Source organism: Lissotriton vulgaris, chromosome 1_2 (genome assembly GCF_964263255.1).
Source record: "Lissotriton vulgaris chromosome 1_2, aLisVul1.2, whole genome shotgun sequence".
Lineage (NCBI taxonomy): Eukaryota > Metazoa > Chordata > Amphibia > Caudata > Salamandridae > Lissotriton > Lissotriton vulgaris.
In genome coordinates this window covers 141,710,397-141,729,810 of record NC_141686.1, presented here as the reverse complement: position 1 = coordinate 141,729,810, position 19,414 = coordinate 141,710,397, and the positions used below count along the sequence as shown (strand labels likewise).

At 45.6% G+C, this 19,414-nt stretch overlaps 1 protein-coding gene across 1 annotated transcript in view; it reads left to right on the top strand.

The window, feature by feature from the left end:
• NUP205 (nucleoporin 205) overlaps nucleotides 1–19,414 on the top strand; it is a 967,082-nt gene that overhangs the window by 138,674 nt on the left and 808,994 nt on the right. Inside the window, exon 7 of the mRNA XM_086952983.1 lies at nucleotides 8,199–8,363. Coding sequence (XP_086809109.1) covers nucleotides 8,199–8,363 — 165 coding nt within the window. The remainder of the gene's footprint in view (nucleotides 1–8,198; nucleotides 8,364–19,414) is intronic.

The window sequence follows — 19,414 nt, the reverse complement described above, 5'->3', positions numbered from 1 at the left end:
CCTTCGCCGCCAGGTTCCCACACCCGCAGTCTCAGGGCAATGCGATATGGATGAACTGGTCAGGCGAATTTGCGTACGCTTTTCCTCCAGCACTGCTCATACCACTAGTGGCACGCAAACTGCGGCAGCACTCCATGACGCTCATCCTGGTTGCTCCAACGTGGGCAAGGCAGGCCTGGTACACCACGTTCCTGGAACTTTCAGTGGTGCCTCACAAGCGGCTGCGCCTCACACTCAGTCTCCTCACTCAGAGCCATGGAGACATTCAGCACCCAGATCCGCAACAGTTGAGCCTTGCAATATGGCTCCTGAGGTCCTAGTTTGGCTACCTCAACTTGCCCCCTGACTGTATGAACATCATCAAGGAGGCAAGGCAGCCTACAACTAGCGCATGCTATGCAGCCAAATGGAAGCGATTTGTCATCTACTGTTCGAATAATGACATTAATCCGCTAGATGCGTCCACGCAAAACATCATATGTTATTTGTTGCATCTATAGAGATGCAATCTGGCATATAGTTCCATCAGGGTACATTTGGCCGCCATGGCAGCATATCTTCAAAACAGGCAGCATCTTTCCCTTTTCAGAGTGCCTGCCATTAAGGCTTTTTTGGAAAGACTCAAAAGAGTGATCCCTCCCAGACACCCTCCTTCACCTGCCTGGAATCTAAACATTGTTCTCACCAGACTAATGGGGCCACCCTTTGAACCTCTTCATTCTTGTGAGATACAGTTTCTTACATGGAAAGTGGCTTTTCTGATAGCCATCACATCGCTAAGAAGAGTTAGTGAGCTTCAAGCCCTAACAATTCAAGAGCCTTTCCTACAAATTCATGCTAATAGGGTAGTGCTACGTAGCAACCCTAAATTCATGCCTAAGGTGGTGTTGCAGTTCCACATTAATCAAACCATAGAACTGCCAGTTTTCTTTCCAAACCCTGATTCTGTAGCAGACCGAGCACTGGACACCTTAGATGTTAAAAGAGGTTCGAGGCATGTGGGCTGCTGAATTCATATCGGTGCATAGATCGCCGCCTAGTGTTGGGTCCGGATGATTGCACGTTGTTGTCCTGGAAGAGTCTTCGAAGTATCAGGAGATAGGTGGCTCCTCCCCTGGACTACAGTGCGCATGGGCATCCTCCATCTTCAGATTGTTTTTTTCCGCCATTGGGTTCGGATGTTACTATCTTAGATCAAGTTAGGAAAACTTTCTACAAAGCCAAAAGGCTTTCGACTGCGTCGGTATCGTTTAGTTCGGTACCGGTAACTTGTTCGAGAGGACATCGAGGACTCAGCCGGTTTCTTTCCTCGCTTGACCCGATCTTCGATCTGAAATGGAGAGAAGCCCGTTCAAGAGGTGTCCGCTTTGCAATGCAAAATATCCGCACATCGATGTCCACCCGGTGTGCAACAAGTGCCTGACCCCGGATCACAACGAGGCCAACTGTATGGCCTGTGCCCGGTTCAGGTCGAAGATAACTCTTCGGATTCGACGCGCGGCTCGATTGGAGTCGAAGAAGTCAGTGCCTGTTCCCGAAAACATCTTCGGGACCGAAGACGAGGAGGTCGTTGATCTAGAAGAGCAAGACTACCGTTCCGACCCGGCTTCGGGACATGACTCGGAGTATGACGCCGAAGACGAGGAGATGCAAGAAGAAGACTAAAACGTCGTCGAAGAGGTAGGAGACGACGCAATGGTCCTTGGGGCCGTAGAAGATAGCTCAGGCGAGGAGCTAGTCCCAACCGGCTATACGGGGGCCGAAGATGACGCACTCAATAAGGCTCAGGTCGAGGGATCGCCACAAGGCCTTACCCGAGAACTACAGTCTCGTTCTACAGCCCTGCAAAAAGGCCCGGCTTCGAACATTCCTAAAGAGCCATCGGTTTCAAAACCGCCATCGGTCGATCCAAAGAAATCGAAACCGAAAGCAGCAGTGCCAAAACCGAAAGTGCAACTAACTCTGGTCGGCTCCAAGGCCTTCACCCCCTCGGAGCCTAAGAAAAAGAAAATGGCCGTCGATGCCGAAAAGCTCAAAAGGATCATCGAACCGATGGTTGGGGCACCGAAGACCAAGGTCAAGGCTGTCGAACCACCAAGACCGACGCAAAAGGGAGTCGACACACACAAAAGACTCGAACTGAAAGACTGGATCGATCCTCGGTCGAGGCCTGCGGACAAGACAAAGACTGGCTCCAAGGACCCTTTCGAGTTGACGCGGCCCAGCCCATTCATAGCCAAGGAAGTGTCGGAGTCACTCCAACGCATCAAGGACAAGGCTACAGCGGTCGGGCCGAAGAAGGCCCGACGCCAAAGCTGGTCGAACACGTTCAGACCGCGTCGACGCCGATCAAATTTGGGTTGCCACTCTCAGTACGTCCGAGCCAAAACAAGGTATCTGCGCCAGTAAGAAAGTGTCGTCGGAATTGGAGGCTACAGAGGAGCCTGAAGAACAGGAGTCGAGACAATTCATCGACTGGGAAACTGGTAGACTCTCCATATATAAGAGGAAAATCGTACCAGAATCACCCATAGAGTCATATAAGTTTCCCTTGAAGAAGAGGGTTTCCACAACGTCACCAGCTCTTGTGGAACCCCTTCATTACTATGGACAAGAACCACAAAATGAGTCCCCAACATACTCGGATGTGGATGCAGGGGATGACGAACATGAAGATGGCCTTTATCATGTGGACACTGATCCCGATGATCAAAACCAACCATGGGCAGACCCAGCTGACCCAAGGGATCCGCAGACTGTCCCTGACACTCATGTGTACAATGTGAAAACGTCTCCTACTGAGGACACAACTGCCTTTAACGCCCTTATTGAAAGGGCAGCCAGTAAACATGACGTCTAACTTCATGCCGACCCTGTGGAAGAAGATTTTCTGGTCGACACCTTTTCCACTTCGGAAAGAACAGTCAAGACCCTGCCCATGCTAAAAGGGGTCCTTAAGCATGCTAATGACATTTTTAAGGACACCACTAGAGCTAGGGTGTTAAACCCATGGATTGAAAAGAAATATAAACCAGCACCTGCGGACCCTACTTATATAAGGGGACAGTTGCCTTTGGACTCATTAGTTGTTTCTAATGCACGTAAGAGAGCAAACTCCCAGACTACAGGTGATGCTCCTCCTCCTGACAAAGAGTCAAAAGTTCTGGAAACTTCAGGGAAAAGGGTGGCTGCGCAGGCGGCTAACATCTGGCGCATTGCCAACACTCAGGCACTCTTAGCCAGATATGACAGTTCCCATTATGATTCCCTTGAGACACTGTTGCAACACCTACCAGATCAGTACAAGGAGGGTGCAGAACTACTAATCCAGGAAGGGAAGCTTATAACAAATGCTTCCATCAAATGCGCGCTAGACGCAGCTGACACTGCAGCCAGGGCCATCAACACTAGCGTTATGTTAAGGAGACACGCCTGGTTGAGAATCTCAGGGTTCAAACCTGAAATACAAACCTCTATCCTCAATCAGCCAGTTAACCCGGACTTCTTATTTGGACCTGAGGTTGACACCACCCTTGAAAAAAATTAAAAAAGATAGAGAGACTGCAAAGTCAATGGGGGCTCTGCAGTCACAGCAGTTTTGGGGTGGCTCCTTTCGCCGCTCCAATACTAGGGGCCCCCCAAGAGGCCAGTCCACACAGCAGACACAGTACAATAAAGGAGGTACACAATCCACCTACAATAAAAACAACCGGGGTGGATATCGTGGAAACCACGTCAAGGGCAGAGGCAGAGGAAACCGCTCCAGGTCCTCTGCCAATAACAAACAGTGACGCCCTGTCACTGCCCCGACCATATAACACCTGTCGGGGGGAGACTACAACAGTTCCTGCCGGTCTGGAAATCCATCACCACAGACAGGTGGGTGAGAGACATTGTCCAGTACGGGTATTGTCTGGAATTAACATCCAGTCCACCCAACATCCCACCAAGACACCGTCCTATGTCCGCAGAGCACTTACTCTTATTGCAGCAGGAGGTCGTCAGCATGCTGCAAAAAGGGGCCATAGAGCTCGTGCCTGTGGAAGACCAAGGCTCAGGTGTGTACTCTCTGTACTTCTTAGTACCCAAAAAGGACTGGTCTCTCAGACCTATTCTAGACCTCAGGCCTCTAAACAGTTACATTCTGTAGGAGCATTTTCATATGCTCACCTTACAACAGGTTCTGCTGTTACTCAGTCAGGGAGACTTCCTCGCAACGCTGGATCTAAAAGATGCGTATTTCCACATACCCATACACCCATCACACAGACAGTATCTCAGGATCACTATTCAAAACCAACATTATCAGTTCCAAGTCCTCCCTTTCGGAGTAACGACGGCACCCAGGGTGTTCACAAAGTGCCTGGCAACAGTAGCAGCACACCTAAGGAGACAGCACATACATGTCTACCCTTACCTGGAGGACTGGCTTGTTCAAGCAAAGACGGCCCAGCAGTGTGCCAGCCACATGTCCCACACCATTCATCTTCTTCACAGTCTGGGATTCTCGCTAAATTATCCAAAGTCACATCTTCACCCCGCCCACGTGCGACAGTACCTGGGCGCGACAATAACCACTCCGGCAGCCAAAGCTCAGCGAGAATACACAGCATGCAGTTACTGATACAAAAATTCAGACCCCAACACTCGCTTCCAGCACGAGTGTTCATGCAGTTGATAGGCATGATGGCCTCCTGCATCTTCATAGTTCCGCACGCGAGACTACACATGCGTCCGCTTCAGGAGTGCTTGGCACGTCAGTAGAATCAGGCTCAAGGACAGTTAAAAGACCTAGTGTTGGTGAGCGGTCGGGCATTCAACTCTCTGCATTGGTGGAACCCACAAAACCTTTGCAAGGGCCGGCTGTTCCAAGAGCCTATGCCATAGATTATACTGACGACGGACGCATCTCTCCAAGGATGGGGAGCTCATGTACTCAATTACACAGTGCAGGGACTATGGACGACACAGCAGAAGAAGATGCACATCAACCTTCTGGAACAGATGGCAATCTTCATGGCGATAAAAGCATTCAAAGTACACTTGTGCAACAAGGTCGTGTTGATCCGGACGGACAACATGACTGCCATGTACTACATACAGAAGCATGGAGGAACACACTCTTCACAGTTGTCTCATCTGGCTCAGAGCATGTGAAGTGGGCCATTCAGAGGAACATCTTCCTCACGGCGGAACACCTCTCGGGCAAGGACAACCAGATGGCGGATCTGCTCAGCAGACACAGCCACCAGATGCACGAGTGGGAGATACACCCATCAGTACTCCAACCGTACTTTCAGCAGTGGGGTCATCCACAGATAGACCTGTTCGCCACTAGGGAAAACGCAAAATGCCAAAGCTTCGCAAGCAGGTTCCCACATCCACAGTCGCAGGGCAATGCAATATGGATGAACTGGTCAGGCAAATTGGCGTACGCTTTTCCCCCAGCACCTTTAATACCGCTGGTGGCACGCAAACTGAGGCAACACTCGATGACACTCATCCTGGTTGCTCCAATGTGGGCACGCCAACCATGGTACACCACGTTTCTGGACCTATCCGTGGTACCACATCAAAGGCTACACCTCACACCCAGGCTTTTGACGCAGAGCCATGGCGACATTCAGCATCCAGATCCGCAACAGCTCAACCTGGCGATCTGGCTCCTGAAGTCTTAGAATTTGGCTACCTCAACTTGCCGTCAGAATGTATGAATATCATCAAGGAGGCAAGACGGCCCACAACCAGAGCTTGCTATGCGGCTAAATGGAAGAGGTTTGTCATATATTGTAACAACAATGACATTAACCCGCTGGATGCATCTATTTAAAACATTATCTGTTATTTGCTGCACTTATACAGGTGTAATCTGGCGTACAGTTCCATTCGTATACATTTATCCGCAATAGCAGCTTATCTTCAAAACAGGCAGCACCTCTTGCTCTTCAGAGTGCCTGCCATTAAGGCTTTTCTAGAAGGACTCAAGAGTAATGCCTCCCAGACACTCGCCTTCACCGGTCTGGAACCTCAATCTGGTCCTCACCAGACTGATGGGACCACCTTTTGAACCTCTCCACTCTTGTGAGCTTCAGTTTCTAACCTGGAAAGTAGCTTTCCTAGTAGCCATTACCTCACTACGAAGATTTAGTGAACTCCAGGCCTTAACCATTCAAGAGCCGTTCATACAGGTCCACGCAAATAGGGTTGTATTACGCACCAACCCTACATTCATGCCTAAGGTGATTTCGCAGTTCCATATGAACCAGACCATAGAACTGCCAGTTTTCTTTCCTAATCCAGAAAATGTCGCTGAGAGATCCCTACACACATTAGATGTCAAGAGAGCTCTTATGTACTATATAGACAGAACAAAGGATTTCAGGAAAACAAAACCGCTTTTTGTTGCCTTTTCTTCACAGCACAAAGGCAACCCCATTTCCAAACCAGGGATAGCCAGGTGGATCGTTAAGTGTATACAGATGTGCTATGCTAAGGCTAAACGCAAACTAACCATTCCTCCAAGGGCACACTCCACACGTAAGTTAGGAGCGTCCATGGCTTTCCTGGGGAATATTCCTTTACAAGAGATATGTAAGGCAGCCACATGGTCCACCACACATATATTTACCAAACACTACTGCGTAGATGTGCACTCCAAACAGCAGGCAGCTGTAGGACAGGCTGTTCTAAAAACTCTTTCAGACTGCTACAGCTGGCACGGGCAACCACCGCTAAGGAGGTAACTGCTATTTATTCTATGCACAGATATGAATTCAGCAGCCCACATGCCTCGAACGGAATATGCTACTTACCAGTATGCATCTGTTATTGGCATGTAGGGCTGCTGACATTCATATTGCCCGCCCTCCTCCCCTGTGCTTGTAGCAGCTGTAGCACTCAGAGTCATTCTCAGGCATGGTCATCACTTACTGTATTACACTCCATCTCTGCCACAATGGCGAAAAACAATCTGAGGATGGAGAGGATGCCCATGCGTACAGTAGTCCAGGGGCGGAGCCACCTATCTCGTGATACTTCGAAGACTCTTCCGGGACAACAATGTGCAATCATCCGGACCCAACACTAGGCGGCGATCTATGCACAGATATGAGTGTCAGCAGCCCTACATACCAAGAACAGACGCATACTAGTAAGTAGCATATTCGCTCTCCTGTATTACATCGACCGGACTAAAGACTTTAGAAAGACTAAACAACTGTTTGTTGCCTTCTCTCCACAACACAAAGGCAACCCTATTTCCAAATCGGGTATAGCCAGATGGATTGTTAAGTGCATACAAATCTGTTATCAGAAAGCTAAACGCACATTAACAGTTCCCCCAAGAGCGCATTCCACACGCAAGCTAGGGGCATCCATGGCTTTCCTAGGTAACATTCGTCTAGAGGATATATGTAGAGCAGCCACTTGGACCCCCATACATACATTTACAAAACACTACTGCGTAGATGTACACCCCAAACAGCAAGCTGCTGTAGGACAGGCTGTTCTCAGAACTCTTTTTCAGACTACTGCAGCTGGCACGGGCAACCACAGCTAAGGAGGTAACTGCTATTTATTGTATGCACAGATATGAATTCAGCAGCCCACATGCCTCGAACGGAATATGCTACTTACCAGTATGCATCTGTTCTTGGCATGTAGGGCTGCTGACATTCATATCGCCCGCCCTCCTACCCTGTGCCTGTAGCAGCTGTAGCACTCAGAATCCTTCTCAGGCATGGTCATCACTTACGGTATTACACTCCATCTCTGCCACAATGGCGAAAAACAATCTGAGGATAGAGAGGATGCCCATGCGCACTGTAGTCCAGGGGAGGAGTCTCCTATCTCGTGATGCTTCGAATACTCTTCCAGGACAACAATGTGCAATCATCCGGACCCAACACTAGGCGGCGATCTATGCACAGATATGAATGTCAGCAGCCCTACATGCCAAGGACAGATGCATACTGGTAAGTAGCATATTTCGACTGTACCACAGAAGGGCGAGGCGAAGTGTCTTCAAAGATACACTGGTAAAGTTCCAAAATACCTCTGCCTTTTGAAGTTCTTTCTGTACTTGATGCTGCATGAAATCATTTATTAGCCTTAAATTCAGTGTACAGTTTTTAAATACGATATTCTTTTTTTTCTTCTTTGAGATCCTGCTACTCTGACACTTCCATTTCTATTCTCAGATTTAATGCACCAGCTACCAGTATTTACCGACAGGCAGTATATTGCGTCCATTCACTGCCGCCTTCAAGACACCCAACCATGGAAACTTCCTGGACTACAAGCCACGGTTAGATTAGCATGGGCATTGACTCTGCGAGGAATATCACAACTTCCTGAAATTGGAGGTAAGAGGTTTTAAAAATGTACTTTGATCCTAGTTTAAAGGAGGAAAGCGTTGGGCAGGGTCATCTGCGAGGGTGTTGAGTACAGATATTTGTATTTTGGTTGTTTATGAAGCTGATGTCTAGGCGTCTTGCATCACAGTGCTCTTGAATATGTCAAAAAAGACATAGTAACTAGAACTGTTAGAACTATGTAATTAGGGTATGTTCTAATGATTTTGAGGAAGGCGAGAGCAACTGTGTTCTGATCCAGAGATTTTGAACCTAGAAAACTGAGCCTTTGATATGGATAGATGTTAATTGGAGTTTTCAATTGAATGGTGACCGATTGGTGTAGTAGGTGAAGTTGGTTCCCTGTGTCGTTTTTTTGCCAGTGATTCTTTTTTTTTATTTTTTTATAATATTTATTAAATTTTCAATTTTCAAATTTTTTTTCCAAGTATTCCAACGTATGTTTACAGCACATTCCATTTCCTCTGGTGGTTCTATATACATTTATATATACATTCCAATACTTTAAAACATAAAAGAAAGACAGAGTAAGTATTCATCCAACCCTCAGATGTAAACTACATGCTACCCAGCCCCAAACCATATTCAGAACAACTAAAAAGGGAAGGGAAACCGACAAATGCAAAAATTAATTATATACCACACTTTCTTATGCTATACAAGGTTTGTCCTGCTGCTTTTCCACCTCGTAATAGGTTGCCATATTATATCGCCCAATGCTTTAGCCCTTCTGCATTTCCTGGCGTATATTGCTTTTTCTAGATTGTATATAGTGAGAAGGCTGGCTATCCAATCTGAAAATAGTGGGGGAGCCTTATTCAGCCAATTCCTTGCTATGCAGATACGAAAAACTGCAATTGAAACAAAAATAAACTCTACTGGCATAGCTTCTACCGTGTCGGCCACCCCTAAAATAACTAGTTTATCTCAGAGTTTAATCTTAATCCTCAGTGTTTTATCAAAAAATTCTTCGATGGCCGTTTTCAGAGTAAACAGTTGTGGACATTGCGAAAACATGTATACAATATCTGCCCCATTCGCGTTACATCGAGGGCATGTTGTTCCCGTCGTCCCACACCACTGGGCGATCCTAGCCGGGGTATGATAGAGTGAGAACACTGTTTTGAAATGCTGTGATTGAAGGGTTGCCGAGCATAACACTGTTCTACCCAAATCCAATGACTCCTGAAAAGTTTCTGAGCCTGCCCCCAATTTTTCCATCCATTTCTGCAAATATTTCGCCCTTTCATCTGATTTGTTTTCTTTCAGTTCAGCATATAATTGTCTTATCGTGCATTTATTAGTTGTTCCTATATATTCCATAAATTTGCATTGTCCCATCCCTGCCGTGCCACCTTGCTTTTGTGTTAAAAAGCTCCTGGTTTGAAGATATTTAAAAAAACTATTTTGCTCTAAACCAAATTTCGTTTTAAGCAACCCAAACTGTATCATATTACCCTGACTATCCAGTAGGTTCCCTATCTTCACTATGCCTTTGTTGTACCAATCATACATAGTGGCATCCTTAAAGATCTCCCTCGGCAGAGAACAGTTTGTATATAATCTTGTATAATTGTTGTATCTGCCTAAGCCAAATTTTTTGGCCACTCCTTTCCACACCCTATATGCCGCTTCCAAGGTCTTAAATCTCGTGTGTTTGAAATACGTGAAATCAGTTGTATTTAAGAACCCATTCTCAGCCTCCTCACCCAAAAGTATCGTATAAACATTGGCTAATCCTACGTCAATTCCCGCTAAATGTTCTGAACCTCCCCCACCTAATAACACCCTGCTATACTGTAATACTGCTGCCCAATAATAAAGCCTGAAATCCGGTGCTCCCCAACCCCCTTTTTCCCTATCTACAGTTAAGTGCCTATAGGCTCTCCTTGTTTTCCCTTTAACCCAGATAAATTTATTCAGAATCGCTTCCAACTTGTTAAACCATAAAGTATCAAAAAATAAAGGTATGGATCTAAATAAATACAAAACTTTGGGGAATGTTACTATTTTAATAACGTTAATTCGGCCCATTAAGGTCAGGTGTAGATTATTCATTCTTTCTGTATTTGTTTTAATTTTTTCCAGTAGCGGGCGCATATTAATTTCTACTAAACTGTCTAAATCAGCTGTAATCTTCACCCCTAAGTATGTAACTTCAGGTGCTGTTCTTATATCCTGATAGTTTACCCAGTTGTTTTGTATTATTTGAGTTTTACCTTTGTTTAATGAATAACCTGCAAACATACCAAAATGTGCGGCCTCTTGTTCAATTTCTATAATAGCTGACCCTGGATCTGGTGTGACAACTGCCACGTCATCTGCGTATGCAAGCGTTTTATACTCATGTCCATGAAATCCAATCGGGAGAATATTTAGATTTCCCGCTAATCTTCTCAGAAGGGGGGTCTAAATATAAGGCGAATAGTAATGGTGAAGCCGGGCAGCCCTGTCTTGTACCTCGCTTTATGCTTATGCTCTCCGTGTACCCTCTGTTTATCCTTACCTTAGCTGTTGGGTTTAAATATAACGCTTTAATAGCCTTTATATAGCCTGTACCTATCCCAAACCATCCCAAGACTTTCCACAGATAGCTCCAGGAGACCCTGTCAAAGGCCTTCTCTGCGTCCAAAAAGATAGCCGAGGCAGGATCTCCTGCAGCACCCGCAGCGTCCAAAATGGTAACCATCCTCCTTGTGTGTTCCGTAGTCCCTTTACCTGGAATGAAGCCATGCTGCGTTGTGTATACCAGCCCCTCAATTACCCTGCTAAGCCTAAGTGAAAGGGCCTTAGAGTATATTTTTGCATCCACATTCATAAGCGTAATTGGCCTATATGAGCCAGGGTCCAGATGCGATTTATTCTTTTTCAGAATAACTATAATACTTGCTCCGGCCCATGATTGTGGTATATTTTCCCCCATCTGTGCATGCCTTAGAATTTCTAACATATCGATCCCCAAAGTGTCCCAGAAAATCCTATAAAATTCTGCCGGAATTTGGTCGGGCCCTGCGGCATTCCCTGAGGGGAGTTTCATTACCGCATTATGTATTTCACCCAGTGTTAATGGTAGGTCCATAGCCTCTTTATCCTCCAAGATCAATTCTTTGTGAGGGATTCCTGCCAAGTAATCCTCTATCACCTCAACCCCAATTCTCAGGTCTTGATCATAAAGTTCTGAGTAAAATTCCCTAAACACCTCCCTCACATCTTCCACCTTAGTTACAACATTCCCCCCTTTATTCTTAATTTCTTTGATTTCCCCGGCTGCCAGGTCTTGTCTGGTACGAACTGCTAGCAAATGTCCAACCCTTTCATTAAATTCGTAACATTTTTCCTTTTTTGCTAAATAATTGCTCGCTGCTTTGTTAGCCAATCTTTCACCAGTCTCTGCCTTTTTCAGCTCTGTTTCTAATAAGATCTGCTCGAGGGGTTCTTGACTCATGACCGCCTGAATAAGTTGTTGTTCTAACTTCATTAAGTCTTGTAGCCTACTAGTCAAATCCAGTTTCTCCTTCTTACTCCTATGTAGAGTATAAGCCAGTGTTTCCCCCCTTACCCCTGCCTTAAATGCGTCCCAAACCATACCTGTAGCTGCCGTACCTCTATTTACCTCCCAGAATTGTCTAATCCATACCTTCATTCTGCTGACATAATCGGGTTCCTTAAGTAGCCTCCTTTCGAATGTCCAGTTATATTCTTTGTGACATGCGTTACAATTCCGGGAGATAGACCGCACCAATGGATTATGGTCTGAGAAGACCCGGGGTAACATTTCTATTTTGACTTCTGGTACTAAGGGACTAGAAACTAAGAAATAATCCAGTCTTGCTATACTCTTGTGGGGAGCAGAGTAGAAAGTGCTACCTGTCCCTGCAGGCTTATATGCTGACCAAACATCTACCAGTGCATTGTTATACATTAAATTAGCAATAGCCCTTCTTGGTCTTTTCTTACGGTCTCCCAACATCCCCCCTCCCGTCATACCCAACCCTGACAACCCATTAATATTAAAATCCCCACAAAAGATTACTGGTTCTGGCCATAATGCCAATTCAGTGTCTAAAAGATCAAATAAGTCAGGTTCGTCTTCATTAGAGCCATAAACAGAAACAATTGTGTATCTGCCTCCAGTTGCTATTTCTCCCTCTACCATTACCCATCTACCTTCAGCGTCTTCCTTCTTCCTGTTTACTAGCACAAAACCTTTTTTTGCAAAAATAGCGACTCCCTTTGACTTAACATCTTGCTGTGTATATGCTAAAACTTCATATCCTAGCTGATCCATAAGATATTTATCTTTTCCTCTCACATGTCTCCTGAAGACAGATAACATCCAGATTTAATAATCTACACATGGCCGCTACTTTCTGCCTTTTCCCGCCATCATTCAAACCACAAATATTAATGGTAGCAAGTCTTATTGCCATTTGATTTTGAAATAAGGCCCACAATCACTTTCCTCAAATTTTTTTATTGCCACCTGGTTGTGCCTACATACCTTCTTACTTTGTGCTGTACATACCCTTACTTCCTCTCCACCACCTTCCCCACCCCCCCCCTCCCTCAACCCCCCCTTCCCCCCCTCCCCTTGCTACCCCCCCCCCCCATGTTACAGGCAAATAGGTCAATCTTGACCTATGTGTGGCTGCTCTCTACTGTAGTGTCGCCTCCTTCTCCCGCCCAAGTTACTCACATTAAGATAGACCATACTCTTAGAATCTTCATATGCGTCCTATGCTGGTTCCGATTCCCTACTTTTCCTGCCTTTCTGATTCTCTGTAATCTCTGCGAGGTATTCGCCTGCCTTTACTTCCGAAAAGAACATTCTGGTGCGTCCCCCTGTAATAACTTTTAGCTTAGATGGATACATCAGATATGCTTCAGAGCCCTGACGTTGGAACGGAGTGATAAGCTGCCTGAGTTTCCACCTCCTTTCCACCGTCGTATGACAAAAATCAGGCCTAGTAAAAAAGGTAATTCCTTCAACTGACTTTTTCCTATCTGGTCTTGCAGACTCCATAATTTCCTGCCTGGCCAAGAAGTTACCAGAAAAAAACAACATTGCCCTAGGTAAACCATTCTGATTAGTGCCTCTTCCTCCCTTCTGCGTTAGCGGAAATCTATGCGCTCTCTGTACTTCCAGTTCCCACTGCCACTGTGTAATGGCCGGATTTTCCGCTTAGATGGGATCAGCCCCCAGGGGCCCCTATGACCCAGCCAAAACGTACTCACCTTCCCTCCTTAGAACATATTCACAATGGATAGATATACAGGTATATATACAGGTCGCACCTAAGGATGGGGAATAGCAATACACATGCATAGATTTTCTACAATATCTTATTCACATCAGTTGGTCTCGCGGCCACCCCGACCCAGACCGGTCTACCCTAGGGCAGATATGACACACAATCCGGTGCGTCTACACATGGGCCTGCAGAACCCGATGCTCCCTTTTCCAAACGATCCACAATCCGGTAGATCTCCACGCCAGTATCCTCCCTGACGCTCTCACTTATGCAAGCCACAATCTTGTGGGTATACACGTTGGTAATCCTCCCCAACGTTCTCACTAACGCCGCATATCAACGACGACCACATTCCTATGAACAGTCATCGGGACAATGTCTCAGTTATCTACTCGGGATAAAACTATAATAATGACTTTTAATACGGTTCCCAAATTATATGATGTACCTCCTATTCTTGGCATCAAAGGTCCACTCACTCCCTCTTTGTTCGATCACTATCGGGATTTCACATCCGTTCATATAAACAACTTTCAACTAGGAGATGCATTTACCAAGATTGAACAGGAACACAAGGCACACGGTAGTTCTATAAGAACTAGGATATTTATTGACAATAAACACAAATCACATTACTATGCAACATAATTTCTGCAAAGAAAAGGTAAAGATTAGAGTGCACGCTAATTGGGAAAAGGGCGGAGATAACCTGGTTAATATGAAGTCTGGGCTCGGCAGTCATCTAGGTTCCCTTCTCGTCTCTGTGTCCTGGCTCGCCTCGCAGTCACACCCCAGCCGTCACAAGTACACGTCTGCACCGCTAGGCTCAACCTCGTCTGCTTCCCTCCAGGCCACCGGAACCTTGCTGGTTATTAGCTACCGTCTCTCTCTCTCTCTGTGCCAGTGCGCTCCGCGCTAATTCTCCTTCAATCTTTCTCAGAGAGTCTCGGTCTTAAATCTTTCTCGGACTTCAAAGATGGCGACTGTCCGCCATGAAATAATTAATGGCAGAGATGCTAACGGCTAGATGCCGCCTACGGACTAACTGACAAACTGACTAACACCTTCGCTAATATCAAAGCCCGTTCCTTCATGGAAAGCTACGGCCAGCCACCTGCCGCCCACCAAATTCTTGTACCTCCCCGTACCAAGGACACGTTCCCAGCCGGCCGGCCTGAAGTTGTGTCTTCGGAGTGGAGAAAAATACATTCCTTCGATAAGGGCCAGCCTGAGCCGGTTCTCTCCAAGCGAACAACAGCTTAAAACTAAAACATTACACTTTACACTTCACCTAGAAAGCCTTCTCGAGCTACCGGGCAGAAAGCAAAATGGAGTCTGTCTCGTTTAAGGCCTACGGGGCCCACAATATGCGTAACTCCATGGAAAATATCCTAACATGTTAGCAAATGAGCAAATCATGACTAATACTTATATATCTATTCCCTAACTTAAATTCATAAGCCCTACATTAAGGAAAGTGACACGAAAATGCTCTAATATATAGAAGGCAGGGGCCCTGTCTATAGTCCTAATCCCTATGCTATGGGGGTGATAGGCTGGAGTCACTCTCCATCATTCTTCCCCTTAAAAGAGCCAGAAAAGGGCAGCCATTACACACTGCGCCTCTGGGTATGCGTCTTTTAGTAATTTAATCATAAACCCCCTTGGGTCCTTCCCTTCCAGTCCTTCCTCTAAGCCCAAAAAGCGTAGGTTGTTCTGCCTTTGGCGATTTTCGAAATCTTCCAGCTTCCACTGTAAGTCCTCGATCACTTTTCCTTGTTCTGTTCTTACATTCTGCCAGTCCGTGACTTCATCCTCCAGTCTTCCAGTTCTCTCTTCAACTTGTTCCACCCTGCCTTCCACCTCCACATATTTCCTATTCATTTTCCTAATGCTCGCTTGAATTTTCTTGGTGTCTTGTCTCGCTCTTCTACTTTCTAGGCGAGCCTCTAGGTGCATTTGTTTGAGCATGGAAAACATTCCCTCCAAAGTCGCTTGAGGTGGAATATCAGATACGTCTTGAGAAGCATTTAAGGGGTAATTCTCAGGTGCATCACCCAAGTCTTGTTCCTGATACATTTTGGCGGTGCTACCATAATCCCATAGCAGCTTCCTATTTGTGCTTGACGCAGCTCTGTCTAAATCTTTCTCGCCTTATCATAGTTCTTCTTCTTTTCTTTTGAGTTTCCTTACTTCTATGCTCACTAGAAAGAGATTCTTCTGATTCAGTTCCTGATGAGAGATCTGTGGTAATGCCCTCCTCCTCTGACCCCAACAGAGAAGAGTGAGCCCTCGGTCACTGAGTAGAATTTTTCCACCTCCGGGGAACGTATTCTCCTTCCTTTAGCCCCCTTTGTTGTGCGGCTCTCTAGGCTTTTCATACTTCCCCAATTAGACTGTGCCATGTCATTTTTATCCGCAGGTGTGAGTGCCACATTTACTTCCATAAGTGCTTCAAGCATTAGGGCATTATTATTATTCCCCGGAACTGCCAACTCCTCCAGCTGCCCCTTGCTAGGCTTACCGGTACTGCTCGATGTCGTTGTCTCCGTATCCGCATCCCCACCTCTGTTCCTGTCCTCGCCAGCCTTCGCAGCGGTCTCCTCTCCCTGCGCGGCTCCCGCTTGATGCGTACACGTCTGCAACGCCGGTTGCCTAGCAACCGCCGTACTTGCGTCCTCGCGGTCGGCGAGAACGGCTTCCGCGTTTACCTTCGTGGTCGGCTCTGAGATGCATCCAGTAACCACGATTGTAGGCTGGCTTCTCCCCGTAAACGCCTCCGTAACGGTGGACTGTCGCAGATCTCTACTGGAGACAGGTACAGCATTCGTATGTTTTGGCGCTCCGCCGTCCGATTGCGAGCGCCTCTGTTGTTGTGTCTGTTGCGTCTGACCTTTGGCTCCAGGAGTTCCCGCTTGTGTCTCTTGTAATGCTGCTTTAGAGTCGGCCTTGGAATCGATCTTTTCCTTTTCTTTAATAGATTTCTCTCCTCTCTTAACTTGCATCTTTTGGGCAGTATTACTTGGAACAGTAGGTGCTGTGGCTCGTTTGTTCAGCGTGGCTTTTGGGATCGCGCCAGTACGTTGCGACATCCTCAAGCCTGTAGTGATACCATATGCCAGCACTTTCCTTAAATGTTCGCCGTAATAGAATCTCAGGGTTGAGATCACCTTCCGCAATATCTTGGTACCAGTAGATTCCTTGATGCCTTCTTTACTGCAGGAAACTCCTCGGAAATTCAGCATATTTTACCCTTCCATCCAGCCTCGTAGTCCATGGGTCCAGGAGAAGGAGTAAGTGCGACTGCCCTCTACAGCAGCATAGCGGCCATCTTGCCCCTCTGGGAAACCTCGGCTTTTTTGCCAGTGATTCATTGAGGAGGCAGCCCTGTAAGCGGGAAAGAAATTTGGTGAGTGTGTTTAAGTAGGCAGCTAGCTTCATACTTGGAAACACCCAAATAGATGTGTATGTATTGTGTGTATTTCTGAAATCTGACTTGTGGTTCTACGAAGATCTCAAAGTGAATTTAGACAATGCACAGCCTTGAAAACAAGCATTGGCATAACCAATAGGTCTTGCTTTTGGGACCTTATAAGTATTTAGTTATGCAGCACAATATCCTTGGTGCAACAACATCAACTGCCTCTCCCACTTACTTCAGGGCGGCGGACACGCCGTTTGGCGTAACCAGGCGCTTTATAAATTTTCATTTTCATTATTATTATTATTATTATTATTATTATTATTATTATTATTATTATTATTATTATTATTATTATTATTATTATTATTATTATTATTGCATGGCTAAGCACTTATAAGGTCCCAAAGGTGAGACTTATTGGCTATGCCAATGCATGGTAAATAATGGCATAACGGTGAGATCAATACAAGTGGACAGAGTTATCTTATTTTATACTTCTTTGAAGGAAAGCCAATAACAATAAATTTTAACTTAAAATGTTATTTTGTTGTTGATATGTTTTTAATTTGTATTTTTGTTTGTATATTTTTGTGTGTGTGTTTTAATGGTTATTGACCGTCTTTAACTGAAATACATTTAAGTAAACTTTAAAACCCTTTTGGCATTCAAGTGCCAAAAGGAAGTAACTTGATTACTGGCTGGAGTACAACAGTATTGTGGCCATGGGATACCATTGATAGATAACAGTATGAATATAGGATACTGCCTAGTCCGCCCTAGTTGCCCGAGGTTCCCATGAGAAGCATGACCATAACTTATTGGATAAACTACTGTCTGAAGCCTGGGCCTGTGAGTGGAGTTAGCCAGTTTCGTAACATGTACTGGCTGGAATCGATGTTTCCAAAGCTAGTCGGGCCTTGCTGTGAGAAAAAAAAATCACAGGACTGCATTTGTAATTGTTTTCCATTCGGAGTCCATCTCTGGCGGTGCCGTATAGTGTGGAAGGAAGTAGGTTTTACAGCGTGGCATGGGTTTATTTTCGGTATTCTGTGAAGCAGATTTCATCCTTGGTGAGCGTAATCCGAGAACAGGGGAGGCAGGGCTTGACTGGGACTGCAGGAAGGAAAAATTCCCATGGGTTATTGTGGCAGTGTGAAAGAATCAGCATGTATTTTGATGTTCTGCTAAAAGACAAATGCGTCCGCTGTGAAGTGTGTAGTGTAGGATATGTTCCTATTGTTTGCTGTAACGTTTCTAAAGGTGTGAATGGTGGTATGAACGAATGCGCATGCACCTTGTTGTTAAACGAAAGACTAGAGCGTGTGCCATGAAGTTTGTACTGTGGGAGGCATGCGCCAAGGAGTCTGTGTCCATGTGAGCAGTTTGCATTTGTTTGTGTATTCTATGGCCGTGAAAAGTAGCAGGTATAATTAGACCACCCTTATATTAGAAGCTGTTTGAAATGTGCATGCATGCAGAAGCCAAGATGTCTATGGGAGTTGTTTGTCTTTTAGTGAATTTGCATTTCATTGGTGAGCAAAGTAAGTTTCCAGCAGTGTACCTTTTCAAAGGAAGCCTTTTGAAATGTGCCCTCATCTAGATGCTAAAAGAGAAAATAAGGGTGCATGCTCCAAGAAGTATGTGGCAATGGAAGCAGTTTCTATTGTTTGTTGTTGGGGTTGTAAAAGTGTTACTGCGTACATATTTTTTATGTAAAATAATCAGTGTGTGTACTAATAAATTCCTGCTTGTTTCTTTCCCAATAAACTTCACTCCATTACTTTGTGTCCAGAGAATACATGCATAACGGACCCTTGCAATTCTCCATCAGCAGTATTTGTCTCTGTCATTCGTAAAAAATGCAATCTTTGATCTGCTTTGACAGACACTCCCTTTGTGTACGATTCGGTTATTAAATAGCTATTAGCTAACATCGCTGCCAGATCCCGGCTAGACTGATTAACGCGCATTTCTGCTGTATCTTTCGGAAACGTTATTACACACATTTTAAACCCGCGCTTCGGACCACAAAGATGCCTGCCTAATTAATTTTCCATCTCATCGAACCAAGGCCTCTTTTGTTTCGCCCTCCTGGAGGGTTTGCGTTCTGTCCCGGGCCATCTCACGACAAGTCTTAGTCCACTGACAAACCAGGGGGAAGTAGGTAAACATTTGGAAAGTGTCAGATATCAGGATAGGAATAATTGAAGTCTAGTCCATATAGAGACAGCTGTTGGCAGTTTTGTGGTCTAGCCCCACCAAACCTTGGCTGTTTCTGTAGGTTCACCTTCTAGTGTCCTGACTCGGGAGTCTTCAACTCATCCACTCTAACATGCAACGGGCCATCAATTCACTCTGTCTACGCT